General features: G+C 40.9%; 1 protein-coding gene across 1 annotated transcript in view; it reads left to right on the top strand.

The window, feature by feature from the left end:
* Nucleotides 1–8,458, top strand: part of Pdcd2 (programmed cell death 2) — an 11,081-nt gene extending 2,623 nt beyond the window's left edge. Inside the window, exons 2-7 of the mRNA XM_013036637.1 lie at nucleotides 6–56; nucleotides 448–690; nucleotides 1,374–1,505; nucleotides 6,058–6,161; nucleotides 7,922–8,035; nucleotides 8,177–8,458. Of these exons, the coding sequence (XP_012892091.1) occupies nucleotides 6–56; nucleotides 448–690; nucleotides 1,374–1,505; nucleotides 6,058–6,161; nucleotides 7,922–8,035; nucleotides 8,177–8,335 (803 nt within the window). The 3' untranslated portion in view covers nucleotides 8,336–8,458. The remainder of the gene's footprint in view (nucleotides 1–5; nucleotides 57–447; nucleotides 691–1,373; nucleotides 1,506–6,057; nucleotides 6,162–7,921; nucleotides 8,036–8,176) is intronic.
* Nucleotides 8,459–11,345: the final 2,887 nt, after the last annotated feature.

Here is an 11,345-nt window from a genome sequence, read left to right as displayed (position 1 = left end):
CCGCGGCCTCTTCCTGTTCTGCTGCCGCGAGCCGCCGTGCTGCTCGGGTCTTCGAGGTGCGGGCGGCTGGTGGTGGCGGGAGGGCCGCACGCGGGCGGGCTCCCCGGGCTCCGGGCCTAGGGGCAGCTCGTGCCGCCCCAGCAGCGGGCAGGACTCGGGTCTGAACAGCTCCGCATGCGGCCGGGCGCCGGTGCTCCCGCCGCTACTCAGGACGCCGAGACCCGAGGATCGCGGGCAGCAAAGTCCAGGAAGCCACCAGAAAACCGGAAGTGGCGCTGTGGCTCAAGCGGCAGAGCGCCCAGGCCCAGAGTTCAAGACCTATGACCGACCCCCAAAAAAGAAAAAAGATGCATGAGAGGGTGTCCTTGCATTTTACCAAGGGTGCCATAGAGGGAGACTCAAGTATCTGAATTATTTCCTTTCGTTGAAAATGTTTCTCCTTATTAGTTTTCAGGAACCAGTTACCCAGGAAAAATGAGTTTTATTCATATGAGCCACCTTCTGAGAACCCTCCTAAAGAAGAAGGCGAATCTTCGCATCTCCAACTTAAGTCTGGAGCTCATCTCTGCAGGGTTTGTGGCTGTTTAGGTCCTAAAACATGTTCAAGATGCCACCAGGCACATTACTGCAGTAAGGAGCATCAGATGCTAGACTGGAGATTGGGACATAAGCAGGCTTGTACACAGCTAGGTAAGTCCTGTCTGTTGTCTTTCTCTTCCTCTCTTTTCCATCTCAGCGATTCATGAACTCGGATGTTGAAGTTGTATTAACTGATGATGTGAACACCTTAATAGGCCAGGTTTCAATGGCTCACACCTGAAGTCCTAGCTACTCAGGGACTGAGAGCTGAGGATTTGGGTTGAAAGCCAGCTCAGGCAGGAAAGTGTGAGCTTTTGTCTCCAATAAGCCACCAAAAAGCTAAAAATAGAGCTGTGGCTCAAGTTGTAGAGCAAGCGCTAGCCTTGAGCACAAAAGCTCCAGGACAGCATGCAGGCCCTGAGAGCAAGCCCAGGGACTGCCCCCACACACACACACACCCCCAATTTTTTTTAAGTACACACAATATGTAGTATATAATACTTAGTAAGCAGCTGTGATAACCATTTTTTATGGTTAGAATACAATCCTATTAAGCAGAAAAAACTGTAAAATGATGTTATACTGGCAGCAGCCTGTGTATGCAGTACTTTATCTTGTCTCCTGATTTTGTTGTGAGGCTTTGTGACTGACTGACCTGCACCATCTAGGTTTGTGTGAATATACTGATTGAACGAATGTCATGCAAAACATGGCTATACTTTAGAAATGGGAAAATCTTAGAACATCTTCAAAACTAAGGATTTAGTGATAATTATGGTAACTTTTTATTTCAGATAATTTGGACCATACAGTTCCCGACCATAACTTCCTTTTTCCAGAATTTGAAATTGTAATAGAAACAGAAGATGAGATTATGCCTGAAGTTGTGGATAAAGAAGATGACTCTGAGATTACAGGAAGTATGGGTAAGGAGTCAGTGTTAATCTTACAGTGTTTGGCCAAACTTGAAAGATAACAGGGGAAAGATTTGTATTATTGGTCTTGGTTTTGGAAGTTTTCAGCTCTTGGTTCACTTGCTCCATTAGTGCAAGCCTGTCATAAAGCAGAATATCATGTAGCATAAATTTGTGGAACAGCAGATTAGCTTACCAAATCTTGCCCAGGAAGCAAGAGAGCCACAGCGGGAACGGGCATACCATTGGAACAGGGGCCTTTGATGACCACCTTCATCCAAACAGACCTCTCACCTCCTAAAATCCTGTTGAGCTGTGAACTCATTAATGGGTTTCATCAGTGGGTTAACCCATTCATTCAGTTAGCATTCTTATCATCAAACAGCTCAAAATAGTGAAAACTAAGATTGTCAGCTTACTGGTTTGTAGTCCATTCAACTCAATAGATGAAAGAATAAGTTTGAAAATCTTGCTTGGTAAGAGGACACAGCAGAAAGCCAACCATACCCCATTACTTAGTGTAAGGGAGGAGCCCACATAGAGTTTGTCTTTAAGGGGAATTAAATACTCTGTGTTAACCACCTAAAACCAGTATGTGTGTATACTGTTGCTCATGTTTACAGAAATGATAAATGAAAATGCTTTGAGACAGCATTAGAGAATGGGAAGGCAAAGGTGGGACTTGGCATATTATTTTAGGTAGGTATGACTAGAGTCATATTAGCATCTATGGAATCATAACATTTGTGAAAAAAGCATAGATAATAAAAAAGTACATAACTGTTGAGTAATTCAATAAACCAAGTCTTAGTAGCTTTAAAACATAGTGATTTGATAGTGTGTCCCCAGAATTGACCCACGGTATTGAAAGGAAAAAGATATGTGAGCGTTTTTAATTAACACGTTACAACTATTGTTATTTTGAGGTGGTTGTACATCTGGGAATACAGTAAATGAGTCATTATGTTGATACGTTGGCATACGAGAATAGTATACGTACATAAGACGTATCTCTGAATTTATATTGGGAAGTGTGAGTGTAAATTAATGATGTAATTAATCCACTGCAAAGACTCAGAAATAATAACTCAATAAGTATTTCTGAGGTGTAACTACCATTTATCAAGTGAATTCCAGTGTTATTGGAGAAGTGGTTGTATGCAGAACTGGCAAGTAACTGTTTAATGTTGGAACATGTTCATGCCAGAGAACAAGGAAACTCATGATTATTAACATCTTTTGCCAAAGTGAATCAACAACTAATATGACAAGACTCCTATTGGCACAAAGCAGTTTGATCATTAACAAAAATACTGTGCAGCTATTAAACCACACCAAGGGCTGGGAATGTGGCTCAGTTGAAGAGTGCTTGCCTAGCATGCATGAAGCCCTGTCGCAGCACCACATACACAGAAAAAGCCAGAACTGGCGCTGTGGCTCAAGTGGTGGAGTGCTTGCCTTGAGCAAAAAGCTCAGGGACAGTGCCCAGGCTCTGAGTTGCAAGCCCCAGGACTGGCAAAAACAATAAATAAACCACACCAAATAAGTTCATGTTATGTTCCAGATATTACTTTCTAAAAACTTCAGTAATCATCTCAAATTTTGACTTTCAGGAGTGAAAGTGAATTATTCATAATATGATTAGGATACATCATATTAAGTTCGGGGTCTTGAAATCTTACTTGAAACTGATCATTAGTACTTGGTAATTCACTACAGTAAATGTGGCCTGTTTGCTAATACACTTGACAGACCATCATAAAGATATTTAGGGTTCCTCAATCGGTTCTGGCTTTGTCAGTGAAGTGCCATTACTGAATGCCTTCCCAAGTTTATCACAATGGTGAAGTGTTATTTCATGTCAACTCAAGATATTTGTAAAATAGAGAGAGAGAGAGTGTGTGTGTGGAGTGTGTATGTGTTGGTGGGGATTTGAATTTGGGATTTGCTAATTGGGTACTCTAATGTTAAGCCTCAATCCCTTTTACTCTGAAATTTAGAGTTAGTCTTGGTTTTTCCTCAGGCTAGTGGCCTGAGTCTATTTATTTATGCTTCCTGCAATAGCAAGAATGACAAGCATGTGACACTTTTTTTTAAATTGAGATGGCAATCCTGTGAAATTTTACCCAGGCTGTCCTAAAATCATGATTCTCCCAGTCTCAGCCCCCCACACAATGGAAATACAGACAGGTACTACATACACCCTGCCCCACTATTTATTTATTTATTTATTAATAGGATATTGTTGATTTTTTTTTTTTTAACTCAAGCCAGTCTCTTAAGTCCAATCCTCCCAACATCAGTCTTCTTAGTAGCTGGGATTATAGGCCTAAGCAACTGTGCTGACTTCACAATACCAAGACTAAAGGCTGTACTGACAGCCATTTAGTGTGTTGGGTCAACAGTGGTCCAAATATGACAGTAGGGCAAGAAATAAACATTGGATAATAGACTGAGTTGAATGCAAGCTGGGAAAAGAACTGTGTAAAACATAAATAAGGACTCCAGTGATATGCTGGAAATAGTCTTGAGTCCTTCCTTTTTTAATGTTGTGAAGTTTATTTGCATTAATTCCTTGTACATCATCATAAGAGACACCTATTATTGTTTGTGATCAGAGAAAAGACATTTTGGTATAAATAATCTGATTGTATTATTTTTGTGTTTATTTAAGTGTGTGTGGTGGGGGCTGTCAGTCAGTCATGGGGCTTGAACTGTTCCTGGATGCTGTCCCTGAGTTTCTTAGCTCAGGACTAGAACTCTACCACTTTATGCCACAGCACCACTTCTGGTTTTACAGTGGGTTAATTGGAGATGAGCCTCACAGACTTTCTTGCCTTGGCTGGTTTTGAACTATGATCCTCAGATCTCAGCCTCCTGAGTAGATAGGATTACAGGCACAAGCTACCAGTTCTAGCTTCATTTATACTTTTTTTTTTCTTTTTAAAGAAAGGTTAAGTCCTAAAATCCAAGTGCAAAAGTTTTTGGTAGAGCTGGAAATCTGGCTTAGTGGTAGAGTGCTCACCTAGCATGCATGAAGCCCTGGGTTAGATTCCTCAGTACCACATAAACAGAAGAAAAGCCAGAAGTGGTACTGTGGTGGTACTGTGTGGCCTAAGTGGTAGACTGGCAAAAAAAAAAAAGCAAAAAACAGCAAAAACCCCAAAAAAAGTTTTGGGTAGTCTCCCTGACTCTAGTATACTCTACGCAAGATGTTCATAGTTACTGAGAAAATAGTAAGTCCCAAGCAGAAATTTACCATGTTTTTTCCTAAATTGTCTATATTTACTAAGAAAGCTACAGTTCATTTCTGAAAGTATACATCCCTTCAGAATGAGAGCTTAAAAAATAGTGGTCACTGCCTTTCAGAGTCTCAACTTACATAACCATTGACAGAATAATCCCTAAGTCATTTGATCCACCATCATTCCCTGAATTATAGGATCAACTCCTATTCAAAAAAAAGGTACTGATTACATCTTTGAATTTTTAGCTAGTTTTTTTTTGTTGTTGTTGTTTCCTTCTCTCAAAAATATGTTTAGGGGGTTGGAATGTGGCTTGGTGGTAGAGTGCTTGCCTAGCATGCATGAAGCCCTGGGTTCGATTCCTCAGTACCACATAAACTGAAAAAGCTGAAAGTGGCACTATGGTTCAAGTGGTAGAGTGCTAGCTTTGAGCAAAAAAAGCTCAGGCACAGTGCCTAGGCCCTGAGTTCAAGCCCCATGGGGGACAGGGGGAAATACACACACACACACACACACTGAAATGTATACATGCAGTGTTACATGGAAGATGCAGCTTTAAAGATGTATTTTCCCTAAGGTATGATTTTTGGAATTTTAAATACGCTATCTCTTCAATAAAGATGTCTAAACTCCTTTTAGGTATCTGAAATCCTGACGAAAGTTTAAACTACTAGTCACTATTAAAGAATTCATTCTTGACACATGTATTAAAAACTTTGCTCTGTGGCTCAAGCGGTAGAGTGCTAGCCTTGAGCTGAAGAGCTGAGGGACAGCACCCAGGCCCAGAGTTCAGGCCCCATAACCAGACCCAAAAAATAAAAAAATAAAAAAAAAAAACTTTGCCACCAGACACTGGTGGCTCAGGTCTGTAATCCTAGCTACTCAAGAGGCCAAGATCTGAGGATCGTGGTACAAAGCCACGCTGAGCAGGGAAAGTCGGTGAGACTCTAATCTCCAGTAAACCACCAGAAAACCAGAAGGGGCGCTTTGGCTCAAGTGTATAGCACTAGCCTTGAGTTGAAGAGCTGAGGGACAGCGCCAGGCACTGAGTTAAAGCCCCACAACCAACAACAAAAAATTCCCAAGTTACTTATTGCAACACAATACTGTGTAAATGTTACACATTCTCCCTATTTTCATTCTTGGGTTCATCTTTTAATTTGAATCTTTGGAGTGGATGCATAGTAGCTACATATGTTTTGTGGAAGACCTGGAAATAAGCACACACTTCACTATGTGAATAAATAAGAAAAACCTTGTAAATTGTCAAGTTGTAGGGATGTTTTCTGTTCTCCAAAAATATGATGTTGCTTTTTCAGGTGAAGCACTTGAGGAAGAACTAGATTCTATGGCAAAGCATGAATCTAGGGAAGATCGAGTTTTCCAGAAGTTTAAAACGCAGATAGCCCTTGAACCAGAGCAGGTAAAACAGAACTTACACCTCTTCATTGTGTCCTTTTCAGACCAGTTTTCAGAATAAAATCCCTAAGAAATAATCATTTTTGGTAGAGCTCTTCTTTTCCTTTGGAGCCTCTAAGAGCAGGCTTTTAAAAAAAAATACTGTTACAGGATTTCTCTGAAAAGACAGGTACCATATTGAAAGACTGAAGGGAATACATGGAGTATCAAATAGGATTTATTTACTAAAGAAAGTATTTAGGACTGGGTATGTAGTCCCAGCTATTCAGGAAACAAATTCCTTGGCTCTCATTTTGTGGCAAGCCTGGAGGGTAAGACTAAGACCCCATCCCCATTAATAAGTAGTGGTGAGACTGTCGCAGCTGTGCTCTAAGCAGTAAGCTGGGGGCTTTAGGGGAGACTATCAGGATAGAAGGCCCATCCTGGATAAAAAAAAAAAAAAAAACAACCCACAATAGAAGGTAAAGGAGATGTTATCTAAAATATATAGCAGTCAGGCAACGTGGGCAGAATACCATTTTCTTAGTTACCTTTGGCTCAAAATAAACATGACATTCCCATTATTTTAACTATAAACAAGTCACAAAAGATTACTCAGCCAATTTTTTTTAAGTCATTGGGCACATTAGTATCTAGGGATTTACAGGAAAGTTATGTCCTAAACACTAAGGTTGGTTTGTTTTTTCCCCCTTTAGCATATAATGTTTTTAACCAGGAACACACAACTCCCTTGTTATAGGAAGAAAATTATAATTTATCTGTAAGTTTTATGTAAACACCATGTTTCAGTAGGTATTTGCCCCTACCAAAGTATTTAAGGTTCTTTGTATGTAGTAAGTACTAACTTAAAATCTTTTTTTTTTTTTTTTTGGTCTGTCATGGGGCTTGAGCTCTGGGCTTGGGTGCTGTTCCTGTGTGAGCGCTCTACTGCTTGAGCCACAGCACCACTTCTGGTTTCCTAGTGGTTTATTGGAAATAAGAGTCTCACGGACTTTCCTGCCAGGGCTGGCTTTGAACTAGGATCCTCAGATCTCAGCCTCCTTAGTAGCTAGGATTACAAACGTGGGCCACCACCTGGTTTTAAAATCCTTTTTTATGAGGAATCTGGTAACGGAGTTATAGCAGTCCTTTATCAATGTACTGATAGGATTAATAAAGGTTCTGACCGTTTAAGAAAAAGAAGTGGGGGGGGCTAGGAAGGTGGCTCAGTGGTAGAGCGCTTGCCTTGCATGCATGAGGCCCTGGGTTCGATTCCTCAGCACCACAAAAGAAAAAAGCCAGAAGTGGCACTGTGGCTCAAGTGGTAGAGCGCTAGCCTTGAGCTGAAGAGCTGAGGGACAGCGCCCAGGCCCAGAGTTCAGGCCCCACGACCGGACCCCCAAAAAAAGAGGTGGGGCTGTGTCTCAAGTGGTGGAGCACTAGCCTTGAGCTGAAGAGCTGAGGAACAGCGCCCAGGCCCAGAGTTCAGGCCCCACGACTGGACCAAAAAAAAAGAAAAGAAAAAGAAGTGGGGCTGTATCTCAAGTGGTGGAGCACTAGCCTTGAGCTGAAGAGCTGAGGGACAGAACCCAGAGTTTAAGCCCCATGACCAAAGGGGAAAAAAAAAGAAAAAGATGAAGTAATAGCTTTGGAGGAGATTGAGAAAGGTGCTCTATCAAATATAAGGTGCATGTATACAATTTCTCTAAATGACCATTTTACATTACCACTGGAAACTCCTGGGTGAGTTGTTGATGTTCAGATATGGTTTTAATTTTATTTTAGATTCTCCGTTATGGCAGAGGTGTTGAGCCAATGTGGATTTCTGGTGAAAACATACCTCAAGAAAAGGATATTCCAAATTGTCCCTGTGGTGCCAAGAGACTATTTGAATTCCAGGTATGGTCTTAAATTGGGACTGTTTCAGTATATAATCAATCACCCTTCTGTGTTTACAGACTTCAGAATTAAACTTCGTAGCCAGTAGTGGGGAAGGTAGCTATAATGTTGAAGCCATGTTCCCTTTCATTCTCTCCTCAGGTCATGCCACAGCTGCTGAACCACCTAAAGGCAGACAGACTGGGCAAGAGCGTTGACTGGGGTGTCCTGGCTGTCTACACCTGTACTGAGAACTGTAACTTGGGCACTGGCTACACGGAGGAATTTGTGTGGAAGCAGGATATAACAGACACACCCTGACAACAAGCCTTATGTCTTATCACCCCCAATTCCATCTCAAGGACTTTTAGCTCATGTTCCAGAGATGGAGGCACAAAAACACAGCTTGAGGCATTATCTATGTCTTTTTACGTTAATACAACAAAACTACTCAACAACAGGGATTTAAAGTAAGTTCCCATGTGTACAGTGGAAGGAGATTGTTCTAATGGACACCAAATAATGTCTAAATGAACATCAGGATAGCATTATAGCATTGATGGTATGGTGTGTTTCTTTTTTGGAAATAAATATGTGTATAAATTTACATAAACATAAATATGTATAAATCTGAAAAGATACACAAACTGGTTACCTATGAATGATGGGACCAAATGACATGGTCTTTTTACATACATGTTTGTATTTTTCTATAATAAAAATGAACTGTGTGTAATGAACTCAAAACATTTCAATCTTTCCCCCCTAAATTTGTAAACAAGTGTTTAGTTAAAAGAACTCAACCAGACATCTTGCTAATGCCAGAACATGAGAAAAATATTGTACCTTCTTAGATGAGTGGTAAGATAAATAAGAATACCTAGTACCTAAAGGAGCAATACCAGAGATGGCAAAATCAGGAAATGGCAGGTTAATGGGGATTTAAAAATAAATAAATAAAGCACCCTACATCAGAACTGGGCGTCTTGCTTAAAGATTGAAAGGTGAGGCTGCAGTATGCTTGTAACCCTGGATTCTAATGGCTATATCAGTATGAGCTTGTGAAATATTTTACCTTGAAAAGCAAGAGCATTAAGCCAGTCACATGCCAGTAATTATAGCTACTCAGGATGCTGAGATCTGAAGATCAAAGTCTATGAGACCCTTGCATCCAATTGACACAAGAAAGCAGAAAGTGGTATAGTGCTAGTGCCAGCCTTGAACAAAACACACTAGGGGCCCAGAGCCCAGGCCCAGATCTGAGCCCCAGTACTGGCACAGAAAACAGAAAGCTCAGTGTTTATTTACCTCTGTAGAGTTGTTTTAAGCAAAATATTGAAGCTGATGTAAAATAAACCACATGCGTTTGTAGCTAGCAAATTCAGACAAAAAAAGCTCCCTAGGTCATGTGGTCCCTGACTCCAGAGGAAAGAAGGAAGCGGAACCTAAATGTTAAAACAATCACTTTTAAATGAGAGCTCAACCTGTAAATAATGTAACTAGGATTATGGCTTTTGTGAGGTGTGACTGGTGGTGAGCACCAAGAGTATCTTAGGACCCAAAGGCTGCCTCTGAGTACTACTTTAGGCTAAGCATTGCTGCATGTGCTGTATTTTATAGTTCAGAGAAAACATTTTGTAAATTTGGTATGTTATCTCACCACATAGAAGGCTAACGCAGGAAGTTCACAAGGTTGAGGCTAGCCTGGGCTAAAATCCCAGCCACTGAGATGGGGAAAAGAAGTAGAGAAGCCAGATCCTAGCTATTCAGGAGGCTCATAAAGAGGATTGTGGTTTGAGGCCAGCCCTGACAGAAAAGTTCATGAGATGTCCCACTTCCACTTTTATTTTTCAAATAAAGAAAAATATTGGAAAAGAAAATGTAAAACTATTTGCAATTACATGACTAGAACTCAAGAATACAGTAAACATGAGGAATAAGAATTATGTGAAATACTCCACTAACTAACTAGCTTATAAATTTTAAGGGCATTACATGAAAAAATAAACTTTTCTGAAGAATATAGAACACCTACTTATATAGAAAGACAATGCTTTCTTGGAGAGAAGTAAACAATGTTGAAATGTCTTTCAAGTAAGCTATGCACATTCATTATTGCCTCAGTAACTAGGAAATGAGAAAAATGGTACCTCATATACTGTTACCTTAAAGATAAAACTTCATATAAATTCTATCCAAAAAGAAGTTTTAAATGGCCTCTTATATACACCAGTATTATTCCTCTTCTAAAAGATGTCTAGGGAAATACTTGTACTCACCTAACATACACAAAAGGATGCTCTCTGCAGAGAGCACTGGAGAAAATGCCAATGGCAGAAGAAATGAGCAGTAAGGAAAGATGTGTTGAGTTACTCAGCAGGTATTTACCGAGTCCTTTTCTATGTGCCAGATGCTGTCCTGGACTTGGGACCAAGTGAAGGGTAAGAAGTGGCACCCACTGTATGGAGCTTAAGAGTCTCAGCAAAGAGGCAGAAGACAGTTAAGGAAAGTGGTTTGAGCATGTATAAGAGAACAAGCACTGGGAAAGGCACCGTGTTGTGCATTTTTCAGGTACCACACTCTAGGGTACCTGGTCTGAGTCATGTGGTGAGAGTTGTCAGCACCTAAGGGAAGGAGATGCAAAAACCAAACCAACACAGTTCCTTCCATTCACCAGAGCAACAGCTGATTGACCGATCATGAGCTGCTCTCTGTGGTCTCCTGCTAAGCCGCTAACTGGGGTCCTGGGACTGGACAGTGGCTGATGCAAAGCAAGTTCTGTAGCCTAGGAGGGCCCACTAATGACGCAGAGACTTTCTTTTGAGAAGTCAGGAGACTGTGCTCCTAGTCAGAGTCTAAGCGGGAGGGTTTGACATGGAAGGCATTGATTTATTCAGAACCTAGAGGGACAGGGTTGAGGCCTTTCCTTTCGTGGTGTATACTCTGTTGGTTATAAAATAATTTGCTTTAGAAAACAAGGAAAATGCAAATGGCCATCACTAAAGGAGTGGTTCAATAAAGGCCCCTAGGAGAATGCTGTATTCCAGATCGTGGAGATACAACTGAGACAAGCCACAAAACTGAACTTATGCTTTAGTATTTTTCCACAAAACATGACCAAATGTTCCTCTGGGGGGAGAAGAGGGAGGAGTACCAAAGACACACACTACTCTGGACATTAACCTGGGAAGCAGGCAAGAGGGAGACAAATAATACTTCCTTCTGATTATAAACCTCTGAGTGAAAAAAAAAAAAAAAAAACCTGCTTTTATAATTAAAAAGGACAAAAAGCACCTGAAGAATGAAACCTAATGGCTCAGTGGTAGAGTGC

Source organism: Dipodomys ordii, unplaced genomic scaffold (genome assembly GCF_000151885.1).
Source record: "Dipodomys ordii isolate 6190 unplaced genomic scaffold, Dord_2.0 Scaffold320, whole genome shotgun sequence".
NCBI lineage: Eukaryota > Metazoa > Chordata > Mammalia > Rodentia > Heteromyidae > Dipodomys > Dipodomys ordii.
The sequence above is the reverse complement of the archived record's forward strand: the minus strand, read 5'-3'. Positions and strand labels throughout refer to the sequence as shown.